Source organism: Diabrotica undecimpunctata, chromosome 1, assembly GCF_040954645.1.
Source record: "Diabrotica undecimpunctata isolate CICGRU chromosome 1, icDiaUnde3, whole genome shotgun sequence".
NCBI classification, from domain to species: Eukaryota; Metazoa; Arthropoda; class Insecta; order Coleoptera; family Chrysomelidae; genus Diabrotica; species Diabrotica undecimpunctata.
In genome coordinates, this window is record NC_092803.1 from 10,190,415 (window position 1) to 10,212,536 (window position 22,122).

At 32.3% G+C, this 22,122-nt stretch overlaps 1 protein-coding gene across 2 annotated transcripts in view; it reads right to left on the reverse strand.

Moving 5' to 3' along the window:
• Positions 1-20,739, reverse strand: part of LOC140444565 ((11Z)-hexadec-11-enoyl-CoA conjugase-like) — a 43,209-nt gene extending 22,470 nt beyond the window's left edge. Inside the window, exons 1-2 of one of the 2 annotated variants that reach the window (XM_072536328.1) lie at positions 20,654-20,739; positions 3,742-3,970 (exon numbers count right to left, since the gene is read on the reverse strand). In XM_072536328.1, coding sequence (XP_072392429.1) covers positions 3,742-3,958 — 217 coding nt within the window. In that variant the 5' untranslated portion in view covers positions 3,959-3,970; positions 20,654-20,739. Of the gene's footprint in view, positions 1-3,741; positions 3,971-20,257; positions 20,521-20,653 lie in introns of those variants that run through there. The other variant, XM_072536332.1, reaches the window with a different exon arrangement.
• Positions 20,740-22,122: the final 1,383 nt, after the last annotated feature.

The window sequence follows — 22,122 nt, forward strand, 5'->3', positions numbered from 1 at the left end:
ATCTGCAGCAGAGCGAAAAAGCTGCACAGATGTTGTATTGAACCAGATTCTGAGGTTCTTTAACCAAAATGTTCTTCTTCTTCCTGGACCTCGTTTTTCAAATATTTTTCCTTGCAGAATGGCTTGCAGGAGAGCATATCTGGATTCATTTCGCATAATATGTCCGAAGAACTGTAACTTTCGAGATTTGATGGTGGCAGTACCTCTCGGTTCTTATTCATTCTTCTGAGGACCTCCTCATTTGTGACTCGGTCAGTCCACGAGACCTTAAGCATTCTCCGATATAGCATTCTTACTTTTGTATCAAGAGAGAGGTTGTGACTCTTGAAGAAGGCCCCCATTCGATTGAATGTGGATCTAGCTGTTCCGATGCGTACTCTAATCTCCTGGTTGTTGATCCATTCTTCATTTATTATGGTGCCGAGGTAGTTGTAGTCCGTCACTCTTTCTACAGGGGATTTGTTGACGTAGAGTTGACCTTCTGTTATTCTTTTCTTGCTAATTATCATAAGCTTTCTCTTCTTAACGTTTATATAGAGTCCATATTTTTGACTGTAATACGTGATTTTGTTCATAAGAACTTGTAGGTCTTCTAAGTTGTCCGCAAATACTATGGTGTCATCTGCATATCTGATGTTGTTTAGCCGGTAACCATTTAGTAGAATACCTTTTTCAGTTTCGTGCAAAGCTTCGATAAATATTCTTTTAGAGTACAGATTGAAGATTAGAGGAGACAAAATACAGCCTTGCCTCACCCCACGCACGATTTTCACATAGTCAGTGTGTTCACCTTCAACTTTAAGATTTGCTGTCTGATTCCAGTAGAGACTTCTAATTATTTTCAGATTTTGGTTGTTAACTCCTGTTTCTTTTAGTATTATCATCATCTTAGCGTGCTGTACTCGATCAAACGCTTTCTCATAGTCAACCAGACATGCGTATACGTTGCAGTTGACGTGTCTGCATCTTTGGAATAAGACTTGTACTGAGAACAAAGCCTCTCTAGTACCAACAGCATTTGTAAACTCGAACTGGTTGGGGGAAATTTGACTTTCACACAGCTTGTAGATTCTCTTATGAATTATCTTTAGGAACAATTTTAGGAAATGACTCATTAGGCTTATTGTACGGTAAGCTTCGCATTTTTTGGCTCCTGGTTTTTTTGGAAGTGCAATAAACTCAGATTTTAGCCATTCTGTTGGTATTTCTCCAGAGTTGTATATGTTGTTGAATATATTTGCGATTATTGCTATTGATTCGTTGTCCATTAGTTTAAGTAGTTCTGCTTGTATATTATCAGGGTCTGCTGCTTTGCCATTCTTTAACTGTGTTATTGCGGAGTAAACTTGCTTCTGTAATATTCTTGGTCCATCATTTACCTCTTCTTCTAGCTCAAAGGTGTTACCTCTTTGGTACTCAAATAGTTTTTCTAGATATTCTTTCGACGTTCTTATTTTACTCTGTTTGTCCAAGATGATGTTTCCGTCAGAATCAGTTATATTTCCTTTCTGCCTTAGTCTTAGTTCCCCTGTGAGCTCTTTAACTTTCTTATGTACATTGTGACGATTGTACTTTGACTGCAGAGTCTCAATTTCTTCGCATCTTTCTCTTGCTTCTTTTTCTTTCGCTTCTCTGATTTTCCTTCTTATTAATATATTTATGGTTTTATATTTGTCTGGGTAATTTTTGACTTCTCTTCTCTCGCCCATTAGTTTCAGGATCTTATCTGTCATCCATGATTTTTTCTTTATTAATCTATCTGTCTTTAAGTGTTTATCCTTTACATTTTGCACTATTTCTGTAATATGTTTGATTGTTTCTGCTTCGTTCGATTAGTCTCTAATTGCAGTCACTTGCTCGTTTAAAGTGGCTTGGACTCTCATCCTTATATCAAGGTCTTTCAGCATACGAAGGTCGTATGATTGTGCTTTTCTTTTCTGCACTATTTTGAGTTTTACTCAAAATACTCCCAACGTAGTCTGTCTCTAAGTCTGCTCCAGGATGTCTTGACAGATGTAAAACTGTTTCGGAATCTTTTATTTACTAAAATGTAGTCTATTTGATTGCTAATAATTCTCCCGGGTCTGTCTTGAGGGGATTTGTACGTGTACAGCTTGCGAGGTGGTAATTGAAAGAATGTGTTGGTGACAACTAGTTCCGGGTCTTCTGCGAATTTTTTCAGGAGGTCTCCTCATTTAAGCGGTAAGTTTTGTTTATTCTTATGTTTTAAACATAAAATATAAAAAGATTTTCTTATCCTCCGACAGTTCTTTCTGCACTTTCTTTCTCAACCTTTGCAGTTTTAATGCTACTGCTACTACTACGGAGCCATGTTCTGTCAATATGTCAATAATAATCGTTCACTATCGTGTTTTTACCGACGAAGTAAGAAAGTGATTCGACCTGAGGGTCACTGCGTTTGTAATTGATTTTTTTTCCACAAACACATGCTATAAGTTTGAATAAACTTAGATTTATTGACCTAAAATTTCGAGAATTCCTTGCGTAAATATTTCATTTAGAAGATTTGTATTAAGAGTATATAATATGATTAAATTTCGTTTTTATTTCAATTATTAGGAAGCAACGAATTTTTTTCAGAATATGAAAAGATATATAATTAAATTTCGTTGCTTTTTAAATTATTAAGTAGTAACAAAATTGTTTGAGTATATTGAATGTCATTTATAATGAATAATATTATAATAGCACCAAAAAGCTTTTTCTGGTTTGACAGATTGCGGTCCAAAGCTCTTTATTTATCAATGTTAAAGTTTTAAGTAGCAATTAGTTTACCATTTGAATAATCGTTTATTTTAATTTGGTCGAGGATGGAAATCTACGAGCGTTAAGCTTTTAAATTGTTGAAGTTGTTATTTATCTTTTTTTTATTATGAACAAATACATTTTTTGACGTTTAACATTTTGTTGATAGTTTTATTCGATTTAAGATATATTTTTTGCAATATCTAGGTAAGCATGTCAATTTTAGTAGTTTTGCTTTTTTATTTTTTTTATATATTTTCTGAAAAATTTGAGTCCTTTATTACTCTCGAGTTAGGAATATTATTGGCGCCCACCTTTTGCAGTTTAGCTATATTCAGTATTTCTTGCAAATATATTTTTACCTATTACAATTACGCTCCGATTCTGAGCAACGAGAACGTATTGATCTTGTGTGCGATCGGCTTATTCTTGCCCCTCTTCTCTTCTTTGATCACCTTGAGCTAATTTTTCGCTACAATGTATAGAGGATTTTATTGCAAATCTTTCTACGACGATAAACAACATTCCATGAAAAGTATAATATTATTTTAGACAACTTTAAAGCTTCAAATTTATTTACAAAGCTCAACAGGTCGTGAAGTCGTACAGATTCTAGGTAAATCGGTTTTGTTGCGTTTTTAGCCCCCTACGGCAGGGGTTTTAGGAGGAAGCCCGGGAGTAAAATTGGTAAACTTCTTGCATTTTTTTTGTGGTCCCAAAGTGGTTGTTTGTATGATTTTTATGGGTTCAGTGGCATTTCCGTCTCTGACGACTGGAGTATATAAGTTAATATGAAAATCATAATGAAGTTTTTATATATTTTATAAGTTTTGCGTGCACAGTCCTAACGTGCATTCCTTATGTGATTACTTCAATAACAAGCTAACACTATTTGTACTGTAGTAATACATTTTTGTCTAAAATATTCTTCCGTATTGTGGAAATTTAGATAAAATCAGGAGAGAGCGAACTTACCAAATAGAAAAGTTTGCCACATGACTTGTAAGGTAACAAGTTTCCAAACACCAAACAGTGCTATTATATGGTAAATAATAGTTCTAATTATATTGTACCAAACTAGATCTTGCTTGACTGGTCCTTTTCCATCTGAATAAATGGCTTTTGGGTGTTCTCGTGGAAAATTGTTTGGTAGAGGTGTTGCTTGTACAGAATCATCAGGTGAAGGAGCCATTTCAAACTAAAACTAATCAAAAAAATAACCTAATAAATAAAATTATAATATCATATATCATATAGTACTTGGACCCTATCGATCATATAGGTTCATATTCTCGATACCAACTAGGTTTTGGTTGGGCGGTCTAAAACCTGCCTTACACGTCCGTGTAAAGGAACTGATTTATCATTTTTTTGTACATATATACATACGATATTCATTTCATTTTTATATATATATATATATATATATATATATATATATATATATATATATACATATATATATATATATATATATATATATATATATATATATTATATTATTCATATATAATTTATTATCCGGCTCGAAGGACCATGAAGAAAAACTATGGGGTTGAAACACTTTTATTACGTATATTTTGATTACAATCGTTAAAAAGCCGACTAATACAAAATATCGACCGACTTGGTAGAGTGTTGATGGCGAAGTGAATCTCAAAAACACAAAGCGTTACCGTTAGTGGCGCATATGTTTAAATAGAAATAAAAATTAATATATCACCACTGTGATAAATATTCTTTAACATAAATATAAATGCGAAACGGAACAGTACTTATGTATATATAAAGGTTCCCAAGTGGCACGGACGCGAATATATGACCAGGTATTCAGCTACCCTCACATTTACGTCACTTCGAAGAATAGGGAGTTTCGCTGAAACTTAACTACCTCCTATCAAAAAAAAATAATAACCAGTTGGGAAGGCTAAAAAAAAAACGATTAATTCGTAATTGTATTTTATAAATACAATTTTTTGTTCTTTTTCTGTTTATTGTTATAATTTGGTGTTTATTGGGAGTAAACTAAATGTAAGACCAAATACTTACCATGTCGGGAGAGTATCGTAAGATTTTTTTTCCTCTGATAGGAGAATTTTAATGTTATCATTGCATTTGGTTGTCTTCATAAAGACGAGTCACATGCTATGATTTTTTCTGACAGATATTCTTAAGTTAAAGTTGATTTCATGCAATGGAATGAACTATCTTACAATAAAGTCGTCCCAGGAACGCAACTCAGTAATATTTGCAATATCATTTTACATTCGTCTACTATAAAATGTGTATTTTCTAAATTTAATTCGCTGGGAGCTGAATTTTGTGATGGTCGTCGAAAATTCGCTCTTGTGCCATAAAAAATCGATCATAAGAAATAATATTTTGGGGATTGCGAGATTGATTGAGTTGGTGCATATGCATGAAAAAGTATATCTAATGATCTTCATAGAAAGTGTTTCGAAAGATAAATCCATTTTAGATCATAAATATTAGTTTTTAGGTTCTCAAAACATCTTGATCTATCATTCGCCATTTCGTGTATCATTTGACACAAAATGATTTTTTCAATTATCACAAAACAAGAAGTAGAGTTAACATTTTACTATACCTGAAAAACATATTTAATTTTAAATGTATTTTTTTAAATAATCTCAGTCGAAATATATAAGGATCTTGCAAATTGATTGATGCATACAAAAATGTATAGCATATGGACAGTATTTTAAAATAGTAACAGTGTAAATCCATTGTTAATAATACATACCTACTATTTTTACTTTTATAAAAATTAAGTAGAAGCATTCGCAGCAAGAAAGAGTCAACAATTTTCATAACTCAAATGGGGCAATCGAGAAATAACACCACTATAATTTAAGTTTAAGCATCTTCAATAAGAGTGTAACAGATCTTCATCTGTTAGTAATAATTCATACGATACACGGTGCTTCAAAGATTTTGATGTTTAAGAACAAAAGTTTTCTTGAGTATTTTTGGCGTTGAATTCAAATTCGAATACTTGCACTGGGCATATTTCTATATGTAAAAAGAAAGTTGACCAACTGTTGTTCTACTGTTAAAGTTGACTTTTCTAAAAGAAATGTCTTTAAAGCAACCTTTACTGGTTGTATGTGTCTCTCAACAGTACCGTTGGACCGGGGGTGATATGGAGGAGACTTTACCACCTTTACACCATTTATTTTACAAAATTTAAAAAAACAGTTAGAATTAAACGGTGGACTATTGTGACTAACAATGATGTCTGGTAGGCCCACCACAGAAAATGTTAGTTTAATTTTTTCTATAGTATTTGTTACATTAGTACCTCTAATTATGACATGTACATCAATTCACTTAGATTTACTGTCCACCAATAACAGATAAGAGACATTAAAAAAAAAAGAAATCAATATGGATACGTTCGAAAACATCAGGAGTTTTAGGCCAGGGCATTAAGGATTTTCACTATTGTTTTGCGATTATTGATGTATTTTGCAACTAGAGATCATTTGCTCAATATTTGGTCCCAAACTATTGATATAGCAAGCACATCTTACTATATCAGTGTGGTTCTTCGTCTGGCCATTCATGTCCACATCTGAACATAAGCCTCTTCAAGACTTCTTTTCCATTGTTTTTTATTGTACGCTACTTGTAGCCAATTTTTCCCGGCAGTCCTTTTCAGATCATCTGTCCATCTCATAGGAGGTCTGCCTCTAGGTCTTTTGTGTTGGTATGGTCCCCAGGTTAAAATTGATCTGTGCCATTTGTTAAGATCGCTCCTAGCTACATGTCCAGCGTATTCCCATTTCAACTTTAATGATTTTTGCACCACATCGGTGACTTTGGTTTTCTGTCTTATCCATGTGTTTTTTTTCTTGTCCTTAAGTGATATACCTAGCATTGCTCTTTCCATCGCGTGTTGAGTGAATCTAAGTATATTCATATTCTTTTTTGTGATTGTCCATGTTTGTGCCACATAAGTTAATATCGGAATAATGCATGCATCAAAAACTTTAGATCTAAGATGTAATTGAATTTGTTGATTTCTGAGTATATAGTTCAGTTTACCGAATGCTGCCCAAGCTAACTTTCTTCTTCTTTTTATTTCTTCAGTTTGAATTTCCCTATTTAGTATTATTTTTTGTCCTAAGTATATATTTTCTTCAACTTTTTCTATAACTTTATCGTTTATTATTGTCACGGTGTCTTCGGAGTGCATGACTTTTGTTTTGTTTAAATTCATTTTTATTCCTATTTTAGAAGATCTGCAAATCGTAGATTACTGAGGTAGCGGCCATTGATGTTTATTCCCTTATATTTCCAATTTAGGTTTTTAAAAACGTCCTCCAAAACTAAGGTGAACAGTTTGGGTGATAAAGTATCTTCCTGTTTGACTCCCCTGTTTAATGGTACAGGGTTCGTGTGTTCATTTTCATTTAGGTAGTATGTAGCTGTAGCTTGGTTCATAGTTTCTTTTATTAAGTTAATATATCTGCTGTCTATTCTACAATTTTGCATTGCGTTTATTACGGCCGTGTGTTCTATTGTATCGAAAGCTTTTTCGTAGTCTACAAATGCTAGGAAAACTGGAAACTTGTATTCGTTACATTTTTCTATTAATATTTTTGTGGTTAACAGGCGATCGGAAGTTGAATAGCCTTTTCTAAAACCTGCCTGTTCATATGGTTGGTAGTCGTCTAATTTCCTTGTTAGTCGAGTAGTTATGACTTTGGTGAGTATTTTAAACAGGTGTGACAGTAGGCTAATGGGTCTGTAGTTTTCCAATTTTCGACTATCACCTTTCTTGTGTAATAAGATTACTTTAGAGTTGTTCCAGCTCTTAGGGACTTTGCCCTGATATAAACAACTGTCCACAAGCTTAGTTACAATTGCAATTAGTTCCTTACCTCCTTCTAATATCATATCTGTGGTAATAATATCTTCTCCTGCAGCTTTATTTCTCTTCATGTTTTCCAATGCTGTAGTTACCTCTAAAATTGTTACTTTTGGCATTATTTCTGATCCAACATTTTTTATTAATTTTCGTGCTGGTCTCATCTCATCATCTTGTTGATGTGTTCTGTAAAGTTCTGTGTAAAATTCTTCTATTCGTGTCAGTATGTTTTCTCTAGTTGTGATTTCATTTTCGTCTTTTCCCATTAATGATATCATCTGACGTCGTCCTAATGTCGGTCTGAGGCATTTCATACTCTTATTTTTTTCAATAGTTGTTGTTATTAATTTTTCGTTTTCTTTTCTTTTTTGTTGTCTGATTCCTTTTCTAATCTGCCTATTAAGTTCTCTATATTTGTCGGTTCCCCTTTTGTTAGATTTATTTAAGATCTTCCTTCTTTTTATTTGTTGTAATATTTCTTTGTCTAATTCATTGTATGTTGTTTTTGGTTTTTTCAGTTGCAGAAGGCTTTTATTCACTGTTTCGGTAATAAGGTTATTCAAATCATCAATATCATTGGAGTTTATCTGCTGCATGCTAACTTGATTTAATGTATGCGCTATCTTTTTATTAAATTCACTATTTTTGATTTCTTCAGATGTCCATTTGTATCTTTTTTCGTGTATTCTTTTTCTTTTTAGTTTTTTGTTAATTATTAGTTTCGTTCTTATTAGTCTATGATCGCTTCCTAGGTCAAACTGATTTAATACTGATACGTCTTCTACTAGGTTTCTATTCTTTGTTAAGATATAATCTATTTCATTCTTTGTCTTTTTATCGGGGCTCATCCATGTCCATTTTCTGCTGGTTTTTTTATTGAAAAAGGAGGTTATTGAGTACATGTTATGTTCATTCATGAAATTGAAAAGCTTTTCTCCTCTATCGTTTCTTTTCCCGTAGCCATAGTTACAAATTAAATGTTCGTAATCTTCCTCTTTTTTGCCCAATTTAGCATCTCCTAATAGTATTTCGTAATTTGCTTGATTTGTATCTATAACTGTTCTTATTTCATCATAAAATATTTCTACTTCTTCATCGTCGTGGGTTTTGGTCGGAGCGTATACTTGGATCACTTTCAGAGTGGTTCTTTTATTAATCCTGATGGTGAGATATGGATCCTCACCATCAGGATCTCACCATTTCACCAGTGTGGTTCTCATGTATTAATTCTACAATTTTGTTTCTTAAAACAGTAGGGAATATTTCTTTTGAACACCAGAGTCTATAGTCTCCATTCAGTAGGTTTATAGTCAATTCCAAAGGATTCAATCACTGACTGAATGTTGCATTGAAAACCGTTGCATCTATTTCTTGACATAGGGAGCAAATTCGTTCACGATAACGATACCAAGAAAAAGTGACACTCTTTTTGAACTGATTTTGATCTGGATTCAAGAACTTTGCAGCATCCCTTAGGAGATTTAATTCTCTTCCTAAATCATTTAATTCTTCTTAAGTAAAAAGTTAAGGTGAGCGATCTTTATCAGGTTTATGCCTTATCACATACATTGTTCTTATTGTCACTACTTTCACAGTCACAGTCATCACTAACATATTTTGGAATAGTAGACAGGTATAGTGTTGCTATGAGCTACTGGTCTAATAGCAAAAGGTAAGTTAGGATAAACAACAGATTTCTTGTTCTTAACTGAGCAGCCAGTAGTATTGTTAGTCAGACAAAAGTAACAATCATCCACATGCTTTGTTGGTTCTCTTCAGACCATCGATATTACCAAAGGCATAGCTTTCTTTTTACCTGTTAACCATAGTCGCAATGTCTTGACACAAATTCGACATACAGTATGAGGAACCAATAATTTGTCTTAATCGCCAAGTTTTACACCAAAATATGAAAAGTTAAGAAATGTAACGATTGTAGACTCATTAGTTTAATGAGCCATGCCGTTAAAATACTGTTGCATATTCTTCTAAACCGAATTAACAACAAGTGCAAAGAAATAATTAGTCAAGAGCAGTTCGGGTTCCGGAGATGACTTGGAACTAGAGAAGCACTATTTTCTATGCAAACACTCCTTCAACGGTGTTGGGAGGTAAGAAAACCCGTATATATGTGCTTCATGGATTTTGAAAAGGCATTTGATCGCGGTCAGCATACCAGACTAATTACCGCCTTGCAGAGCATCCAACTAGATGAGAAAGACATTAAACTTATTGCTAAACTTTACTGGAACCAAACAGCCATTATTAATACCAACAACAGAAAATCAAAGCCAATCAGTATTGAACGAGGCGTAAGACAAGGCTGTATACTATCTCCCACCCTCTTTAACGTGTATTCTGAGAATCTATTTAGGGAAGCTTTAAAAGATCAAAAAGGAATTATCGTAGGAGGAGAAATAATTAACAATATACGGTACGCCGACGATACTGTGATTCTAGCTGAAAACATCGACGATCTGCAGGAGCTAATCAATAGAGTTGACATGAAATGCACAAATTGGGGACTGTCGATAAATATCGATAAAACTAAATACATGGTGACCAGTAAAGTGGATATCGGCGCAACCCAACTGATATTAAACCAACAACCGCTGCAGAGAGTTCAGAGATTCAAATACCTTGGATGTTGGATTACCCAAAATCTAGATCCATCCTTCGCAATTAGATGTAGAATTGAACAGGCAAGAAACTCATTTCAAAAATTCAAGCCTCTATTATCCAATAACTCATTAAATTTGGAAATCCGTGAAAAGTTTACAAGATGTTACGTGTGGTCTGTACTTTTGTATGGATGTGAAACTTGGACTTTAAACGCCGATATCATGAATAAAATCGAGGCGTTTGAGATGTAGTTGTATCGAAGGATACTAAAAATTCCATGGACTAGCAGAACTAGAAACGAAGAAGTTCTTCGAAGAATGGGACATCAACGAACTCTATTAAATATTATTAAGAGGCGTAAACTAGAATATCTTGGACATATAATCAGAGGACCAAGATATGAGTTCCTTCGACTAATTCTCAACGGTAAAATCGAAGGAAAGAAATGGATAGGACGGAAGAAACTCTCTTAGTTGAGGAATTTGCGGCAGTGGACAGGTTTGACAGCGGACCAATTGCTACACGTAGCGCAAGACCGAGATCAGTATAAAAATATTATAAGCATGGTAGTCGCCGACGTTCCGTAGGGATATGGCACTCTAAAAAGAAGATGAAAAGTACACATTTTTTACAAACTTAGTAATATGTTGCCACAACAATTTCATCACCAGATGATAAAACTTTTGGTAACATTTCTAAATATAATGCCTGTTTATGCAATCTGTGCAGCAAAAAAAAAAAACTGTACGTGATAGGAAAAAACGAATTCACAACGAATTTAAATTCAACGCCAAAAATACTCAAGAAAACTTTTGTTCTTAGACATCAGAATCTTTGCAGCACCGTGTATCGTATGAATTATTTCTGACAGATGTGTTTACTTTAAAAACATACCGCATGCTCTTATTGAAGATGTTTAAACACTTAAAACAGACACTTAAAAGTTATTTGCATTTGTTTTTGTGAAATAAATTATAAAAAATTACAATTATATATAATTAAAATAGAGTGGTGTTATTTCTCGATTGTCTCATTTGAGTTATGAAAAATTTTGACTCTTTCTTGCTGCGAATTCTTCTACTTAATTTTTATAAAAGACAAGTAAAGATAGTAGGTACCTATATATTATTAACAATGAATTTACACTGTTACTATTTCAAAATACTGTCCATGAGCTATACATTTTTGTATGCATCAATCAATTTGCAAGATCCTTATATATTCCGACTGAGATTATTTAAAAAAATACGTTTAAAACAAATACGTTTTTCAGGTCGTCGCTTGGATGCAGAAGTAGCCTATGTCCATTTTTGCCTAATTTGATATTTTAGGTCCATTTGAAAGTAAAAGCATCATTACATTGGATGCAGAAGTATTGTATGTCCATCTTTACAACTAACGCTCATATCGATCAAAACTTGAACTAGCCTATGTTCCGTACCGTTGTCAGTTTTCATGCAGAATCAGTCTATGTAAGAGCGCCGCAGCAAACCGATCGTATCTCCGTCGCTTAGCCGGACATAGACTAGTTCTGCATACATTTACGTATATATATTGAGGACATAAACTTATTCGCGATTTAAGATAGCTCAATAAGAATTTAAATTATGTTTAATCAAAAATCATTGGAGCTGAACTCACGAAGTACAAAAATACTTCAGTTGCTTGAAGTGAAGAAGAACCAGTGTGCAGGTAAGACAAAAATTTATTGTTCATGTGATTTTCTATTTACTATTTTTATTTTATTATGTCAAATAGTAGCTGTTTATTCAGTGGCACTGTTAATATCAACCAAATATTAGGGTAAAGTCACTCATTATTATATACTACCCTAGACAAATATCATATTGGATTTGGCTATAATATTTTATTTAAATGGCCTTTTTGAATAAATTATTTTTTGATTAGATTATATGCATGAACCTGAGACTACGCCAAAAATTATCATTTTTTATCTAATAAAATTATATTACTGATAAAAATGAGAAATTATTTAAAAAATGCTATTTTATTTATTATTATTAATTACCCTATAGTGAGTAGGCCTAAAGTTTGTTTCTCAATAAAAATGTTTTAGATAATAGTAACTATTATGGCAATAAACAAATTATTGTTGTTTCAGATAAAATGTTAACTTCAGAGTCCAACGATGACGTTTCCATTCCAAAATATGCCATTAAGTTAATGGATTCTGTAAATTTAGAACCATCGCCTGTTCTACAACAGTTTTGGGAAACTTTAACATACTTTAATTCCAATTCATTTAATTAGACACCGACAAAACCATTCCGAGAAATATTTTTTAACGAACCAAACCACACTGAAGAAGCTAATAGTTTCAGACCCAGTGAGCATCACAAAGCATCGCCAAAAAAATTGTTAACTTATAACTTTACTATTTTCAATATGGGTAATAAAGAATGCAACTGTTATAATATGTGGTATGAAATCATAGGCAAGAGAGGCTCTTGTGAAATAGGTAGTTGCCTTTTGAATTTTATAAAGCGTAATATTGAACACGGTAGAAATGAGTTTTCATTTTTTTATGACAATTGTGCCGGACAAAATAGAAATAAATACTTATTTTCATTATACAATTACATTTCTCAATTATATAAAGTAAAAATTTGTCATAGCTTTCTGGAACGAGGGCACACACAAAATGAGGGAGACAGTATTCATAGTGTGATTGAAAGAGCATCACGTAATATTCCAGTCTATTCTCCTCATCAATGGTACACAATTGTCAGAACTGCAAAGAGAAACAACCCGTATAACGTCGTTGAATTAGACCAAGAAAATATATTTGATCTAAAAGAACTTCTAGCAAAAACATCTATTAATTGGGACAAGGATGAATCTAACGAGAAAGTTTACTGGAACAAATTACGAATTCTACAAACCCGGCCAGACTATCCAAATATGTGTTTTTTTAAATACAATTTTGAAGACATTGAATTTAAAAAAATTAGTCTGGTCAAAAAGGGTAGAAAGACACTTCAAATTAATATAGAAGATATTGAACTGAAGCCAAACTATACGAGGCAAATTCCATTAACGAAAAAGAAATACGACCATTTGCAATTTCTTTGCCAGAAGAAAGTTATTTCATGTCAATATCATGATTTTTTTAAAAACCTACCTTATGATGAAAAACGAACAGGGGAAGATTCAGATATTGATGTTTAAATATTCATTGTTTAATTTTAGTTCCTAATTTTGAGTTAAATTTATTTGTTTTATTTTCTATTTTGTTCCATCTGTTTGATTTTTTAAGTAGTAATATTTTCTGTCTTTTTTTAACACGGCCCAGTTGTTAATAATTTCAGAAACTTATTTGTTAAACCTGAAAGCCGACAATATACGATTTATAAGTAAGTACACTGTTTGTGTTAAAATAATTTATACCTATACCTACTACATGATTAGATTATTGATATTATGGATTGATCAGAACTAGCCTAAGTACTTCCATGTAAGTATATTCTATGTCCAAATTTGGACATAGACTACATCAGTTGAGACTTTACTAGTCTATGTCCAGCTTTTTTGTTAGAACGTGGCCTTTATCGTTAAAGCAATGAACTGTAGGGAAAGTAGCTTTTTAAACAGTGTTATAAAATTTTCTGATAAAAGAATTTTATAATATTTTGAGAAAAAAACAAAAAAAAATGCTCTCCTGTAAAATTAACATTTTGTGACTTAGGCTACTTCTGCATCCAAGCGACGGGTATAGTAAAATGTTAACTCTACTTCTTGTTTTGTGATAATTGAAAAAATCATTTTGTGTAAAATGATTCACGAAATGGCGAATGATAGATCAAGATGTTTTGAGAACCTAAAAACTAATATTTATCATCTAAAATGGATTTATCTTTCGAAACACTTTCTATGAAGATCATTAGATATATTTTTTCATGCATTTGCACCAACTCAATCAATCTCATCATCCCCAAAATATTATTTCTTATGATCGATTTTTTATGACACAAGAGCGAATTTTCGACGACCGTCACAAAATTCATTACCCAGCGAATTAAATTTAGAAAATCTAGAAAAAAGAATCCAATAATGCTGGAATGAAAACTTTAGAAGAGTTTTTCAAGTGACAAAAAAACAAAAGTTGTTTTGGTTTGTATTTTGAAAACGATTTCCGAAGAAGAAATTGAAACGTCAATAAACGCATTATAAACTTTAATTGTGGCTTATTTCTTTTAAAATAGTAATAACTTTAAGATGCCACAAGAAAATAGCTTCCGAACAATTTTAAAAATCTATATAATTTATTACTTGTATCGTTTGTAAAATACTATTGTGTTCTAGATAAATAAAGATTTTATTCATTTATTCATAGACAAATGTAAATAGACCAGCGACTCCGTATAGAGACAATGTCAAATTCCATAATTATGATCATACAAGAAAAAATATATGTGTATCATGCTGTAAACAACGAATCCACTGAAAAGGGCTTAACAATCAACGCAAAAAAAAACAAAATGGATGGTGGTCGGAAAAATTAATATCGAAGACTCAGTACTAAGATTAGATAACAAAATCCTGGAAAGGGTGAAACACTTTAGATATCTGGGTAGCTCGATTGACTGCAGGGTTGAAAGTGACGAGGAAATTTCGACCAGAATAGAACTCGCACGAAAAAACTTTATTAACTGGCGTTCTGTATTATGCAGTAGAAGTCTGTCGTTGACCACACGTCTAAGAGTAGCACAATATAGTGCTACGTCTGGTCCACTTTGTTCTATGGATGTGAAACCTGGACAACAAAAATAAAAAATCTTAATAAATTAGAAGCGTTTGAGTTATGGTTACCGTCGCATGCTCAGAATCCCGTGGACAGCACACATATCTAACGAACACGTGCTAGAGACCGTGCACAAAGAGCGAGAATTGATCAACATCATCAAAATGAGAAAGGTTCAATACTTCGGTCATATAATGAGAGGACCTAAATATCGCCTACTCCGGTTAATCATTCAGGGCAAAATCCAAGGAAAACGTTGGGTCGGAAGAAAACAACTGTCCTGGCTGCGTAACATTAGACAATGGACAGGTCGAACGGTCGAGGAACTGTTTCATCAGCTTGTCAATATGACGATAGCCAACGCTCGAATACAAGCACGGCACACAAAGAAGAAGAAGGAAAAATAAATGCAATAATAGTCGATACAGAAAAAATAAAAATTTCACGGTAACATGTGACTCTAAGACTAATCATAAGAAACGCTGACATAAATAAAACATTGTTTACCAGAGGACTTCATTAAGCTGATGATATGGGTCTATTTGCCAAAATATAGGAAAAATTTATCACGGTGGCACTTGACAAAAAAAGTAGAACAAAACTTCCTGTCTAATCGTACAAAGATTACTATGAACCCTGTAAAAGGCAACCCGTACCTTGGTGGAAAAGTGAAATTACAAAAGCACTCTCATCTTGTAAACATGCCTTTAATAAACTTAAAAAACATAATACAGACGAAAACTTACTTAATTTTAAAAAACTCGGAGCTGAATCAAGATATCTTATGAAAAAAAGCAAAAAAGATACTTGAAAAGACTACGTATCGTCCATAAATTCATCAACACCTTCACAGGTTATTTGGTATAAAATTCGGAAACTTAAAAGTACCAACTCCTTTAGGCATATCAATGCACTAACATATAATAATGAGATCATCACCTGTAAAAAAACTATTGGTGAAACTTTAGACGAAGTTTACCAAGAAAATTCTAGCGACCAAAATATAACGCCGGAATTCTTAGCAAAATATAGAATCATTCGAAATCGTTGATAAAGAATCTGGTGATTCATTAAATGCTACCACAACTCTTAAAGAACTAGAATACTCTATTGTAAACTCCAAAAATACATCCCCAGGACCAGATGATATTCCACCAATATTCATAAAACACCTATCTTTCAGATCAAAAATAATATTGTTAGATTTATTCACTACCTGTTTTTAAAAACATAAATTTCCCAAACTCTGGTCTCAGGCAATAACTATTCTCATTATTAAACCCAATAAGCCCAAAGATATACCTTTATTGTATCGTCCTATTTCTCTCACATACAGCATGTGCGAAATACTGGAAAAAATTTTAAATCTCCGTCTAACATGGTATTTAGAAACAAAAGATCTCCTTACACCATTTCAGAGTGGTTTTAGCAAGGGACGGTCTACATTAGATAATCATATTTCACTACAAACCTCAACCAATGAAGCCTTTGCAAACAATCAGAAGTTGATTGCAATATTCTTTGACATAACCCAGGCTTTTGATAGGACATGGAAACACTATATTAGCAACACTTATTAATTATGGAATTCAAAGTAACATGCTTGCTTTTATAAAAAAATTTCTTAAGTAATCGTTATATATAAATTAGAATAAATGGAATTACAAGTTCTCCAAAAATGCTAGATAATGATATCCCTCAAGGATCCATTTTAAGTCCAACCCTTTTTTTAGTGGCTTTTAATAGTATCATAAATGTAATTAGAGCTCCTACTAAAGCTAGCATTTCCTCGGATGATATTGATATTTACACCAAATCTAATAACCAAGTTTCAGCAACAAATATATTACAACTTATGTTAAATCGACTTCAAAACTGGGCATGACAAACCGGATTCAATTTTTCTGCAGAAAAAACTTAATACATATTTTTTAGTAAAAATAACACTCACCATACAATTAATTTGACATTAAATGATTTACCTATAAAGCAGTCAACAGAAGTAAGTTTTTTAGGCCTAACTTTCGATAAAAAATTAAATTAGGATGTACATATTAATAAATTACAACAAGCATGCCAAAACCGGTTAAACCTACTTAAAATATTATCTTATAAATTTTGGGATGCCGACTGTAAATAATTAATTAACCTTTACAAATCACCTATTAGAAGTAAATTAGATTACGGTTTCATATCTTACGGTGCTGCAAGCAAAACTGCTTTAAAAAAAACTAAATAGCATACAATCTACAGCTTTGAGATTAGCACTGGGTGCCTTCAGAACTAGTCCTATTAGTAGCTTACAAGTTTTAGCGAGAGAACCACCTCTGTATATTAGACGCCAACAACTATCCCTAAACTATATAGGGAAAATATCAGCACAGAAACAACATCCAGTATTCTCCCAAATTTGCCATCTCAGTATTGGTTCTACAAAACCAACTAAAAATAATACTCCCCTTATAGAATGAATAAAATCTTCTAACTTTGATATGGATAAGCTAAATCGATCTCTACAAGTCAGTGTAAATTATCCTCCATGGACAATCCAACCACTTACCATTGACTTAACCCTCACAAAATACCCCAAATCAACTACAAATCCGATTTTCATTAAACACTTGTACTCCGAAGTGATATCTCATTATCCTAATTATCTCCAAATTTTCAGTGATGCCTCTAAAGCTCATCACGGACACGCTGCTGCATACTACTGTAAATACACTACTCACACTATATCCATACCTAAAAACTGCTGTATCCTCACAGGCGAGACCACAGCTATTTTGGAAGCCTTAATTTTCTTCAAAACGCGTAGTGAAAATAAATGTGTCATCATCACTGACTCATTAAATGCTCTATTAGGTGTAAAACAGATATACCCTACAAATCCAATATTTCGGGCTATACAAAATGAGATAAATATAATTCAATCAACTCGAAAAGAAGTAGCATTTATCTGGGTACCGTCGCATGTAGGAATAGCTGGAAATGGACAATCTAGAAAACACAAGTCGAATAAACTCACAATACACAACCAAATCAAGAAATTACCCATACTTCGATCTCAAAAACCTAATTAAAGACCACTGGATGAACATATGGCAAGACTACTAGAAAGATTCAGAAACCAAACTATATGAGATTTATCCCCTTGTGAAGACCATCTTGAATAATCCATCCAATAGAAGGGACCAAGTAATAACTAACCAACTAAGAATTGGACACACTGCACTGACCCATAAATTCTTAATCAACAAAGAATCTTTGTTGTCAACCTGCAGAAAATGTTCTCTCCCATTGACGGTGAAGCATATTCTGATTGACTGCCAGTACCACGAAGAAACAAGAAGAAAATATGGAATCTCAGATGATATCAAAACCACTTTAACCATAAACACTGACCATGTAATAAATTATTTAAAAGATTTACGTTTATATACATCTATTTAATGTAAATAAAATGAACTCTTGTGTACGTTACTCCACTAACCCTGCGTGGTTGATGTGGATTATATGTTTTTTCTAAACAAAAAAAAAAACGGGCGTGGCAGTCCAGTGGGACTGCCGGTGGAAGTTACACTTCTATACACGCATTCGCCGTTACAAATTTATTTGGGAGTCAATCTGCACAATCATTACATATGTAATTTTATAGGTAAGACATACGAGAAAGAGAAACAGAATTAATAACAACTTACTAACAATGAAGGATTGAATCAATATTTTGATGAAAATGTATATTTTTATTTTCATATATGTATGAAAGGAGTTGAATGCAAAATTTTTTTACACATACTCTGCAGTAAAATTCATTGTTTATTTTGGTATTAATATAATAATACAATACAAATTAAACTGCAATATTCATAAGTATTTAAAAATGACAATAATATACATAAAAAAATACACTACAATACAGTGCAACATAATTCCATATATAATAATACAATACAAATTAAAATGCAATATCCATAAGTATTTAAAAATGACAATAATGTAATAACATTAATAAAAAAGTCCTCCCCGACTGGGAATCGAACCCCGGTCTCCCGCGTGACGGGCGGGGATACTGACTACTACACTACCGAGGACATAACACAAATGTATTTCAAAATTGACAGTTGTGGATCATACAGTGATTTATTGAGATTATTATTTTGAAATACAAAAGAATAATATAATTGTGAACATTTAATAAATAATACAAAACATATCACATAAATAATAATATTAATAAATATTTTATTATATGTATAATATTATATGTATATATATCTTTATATAATATGTATAATATTAAATTATATATATATATATATATATATATATATATATATATATATATACAAAAGGAACATTTTTATATTCGAGAGAGGAAGAGAGAGAAAATATATCTTCTGTCTCTCTCTTACTCATTATCTTACATATGTAATGATTTCACAGATTCACTCCCATACAAATTTTCAACGTGGAGCGCGCGTATAGAAGTATAACTTCAAAAAGAAAACTATGGTTCTTTAAAGACCCAAAACTCTGTATTTAACTATCTATATTCCAAACATCAGTTTGGATTCCGTCAAAAATGTTCAAAAATTTAACGGTGTCATAGAATAGTAAATAAAATCAAGAATATTTTGATAAAGTCTGGTACAATCAACGGTTTGCTATATAAATTAAAATCTTTACTGCCTAAAGATATGTACCTTATCCCAAAGTTATCGAACGTTCGTTCTAAGTAAAAATCAAAAATGATTTCTTAATTTATCACTCAATTTAATCCGGAGTTCCTCAGGTAAGCGTCACGGTGACGCCTTTGGCCGATGATACAGCCGTTTTAGTTTCAAATAAAGACCCAGACATAGCATCTGAAAAGCTGCAAAATTACTTGCATATATTAAACACTTAGTTGACAAAATGAAAATATAAAGTCAATAACGCAAAATCAGCCAAAATCACATTTACAACAAGAAGACGCACTTGTCCACAAGTTAGTCTAAACAATGCCCCTATTCCTGCTAGAGACGTTGTGAAATATCTTGGGTTGCATTTGGATCTAAAGCTCACCTAAAAGCACACATTAACGCCAAAAAACACTCAGTTTAATTTTAAATATAAAACAAATCAAATAATTACTTGGCAGAAAGTTACAGCTGTCATTGGAGGACAAAATACTGCTTTACAAAGTCATACTAAAACCAATATGGACTTACCGAATAGAACTCTGGGGCTATAGCAAGCCTTTAGCAGACTTTCCAATCAAAAAACACAAAATTCTTAATTAAACGCACCACAGCCAAATTATCAGTGAATGAAATCAGCCACCAATGAAGGAACGAAGACTGAAGAGGACTTGGTCAGAAGACCTGGTTACATAGGTGAAAATGGAAAACTGTCGCTGGAGGGTACCCAAATCAAGTCAATGTTGTCATCACAATTATAAATTACTTAGTGTGTTGTTTATAAGTAGATTGTAAATATGCATTTAAAAATAAAAAATATTTATCTATATTAGAAACATATTATCGGGATCAACACATTTTTGACGATGCTGTAGCAAACATACGGCAAACATACAAATGGCAGTGCAGAGAAATTTTAAGGCTTACCCTCAGTATGATCCACTACGTTTTAAACCTATTAGATTGTAGATAATTCAACATTACAACTGAAAAAAACAAAAAAATTGTTGCATATAAATGTGAATCTATTAAAAAATATATACTCCTTAAAAATATCATAGTACAGTCAAAGTGGATAAAAAAATTTTCCATGGTAATTTTATATTAACTGGGATAGTTAGTATTTTCAATAGTTAAATATTTTAAAAATACTAAAGCCCTTTTAGTATCAAAATAAATATTTTAAACATCCACAGCACTTACAGAATTTAATTACACTTAAATATCTAGGTTATGATTGAATGGTTCTTCTCGGAGCCTTTTTTGAGTCGTGATGTGATGTTGTTTACACTTGTCGAGTGCAATTTTTGTGAATTATTTCATGCAATTTGACACAGATTTTACAGTTGTACCTAAATTAAAGTAATATTTTGTTGCAATTTGAATGAAAAAAAAACTTGTGCTTCTACTATTACTTTTATATAAATAGTTACAATATTGAAATAACTATCTACGTACATGGGTCGTATTTTCGAATTCGTTCGAGCATATTTCGCATACGAAATTAGAAGAAATTCGCTCGAAATCCAGTTTTTTATATTTTCGAATAGTGCGTATACGAATTTTTTCGTATACGACGACACGAATGGGTATGAACCATTCGAATTTCGATGCTAGTATACGATCAAAGTAATTTTTGTAATTTTCGGTTGTCAGTGGGCCCGTGTACGTCAGATAAAATTTCAGCTGATAGTTTTTAATCGTTGTTTTAGATTGAACAATACAATAAAATTTACATTAATACCTACCATATTTTTACATTGAACTTTGTTTTTAATGGGTGGTTTAAATAATTTTTTAATAGAAAGAAATAGTTAACGCCCTTGCCGAGGCGATAATATTAGCGGAACGAAGAGGCACGTTTACCAACCCATTCTTAACCATCTAGAGGACTATTCGGATGTACAATTTCAAAAATTGTACAGATTAACAAGGCCCCTCACAATGGAGTTGATAGAATGGCTTTTTTTTGTTCGGCCGACACTGAACCACCATATTTCATGCCCTTTTTTACTTCTTGTTTTAGATAACAAATTCACCATAAACTAGGTTAAGTAAAACTGCCAATTATTCTTCTTTTTTTATTATTTAAGTTTTGGTTGTTTGAATTTGCAGTGTTGCCGGTGCAAATTCTTTTAGTATACGTATAAAATTTCGAAGGACGTTCAAAAATACAGATTCAAATTCGTATACGAAATTTTTCTTTCGAGTTAACTCGTATACGAAAAAATTCGATTGAATTCGAAAATACGACCCCAGATAGTTCCTCAATTACAGATATATACATATATATATATATATATATATATATATATATATATATATATATATATATTAAACTTAGAGCTAAGATTAATACTATTAAAAAATTAATATTAAACTCACCAGTCTTCCGG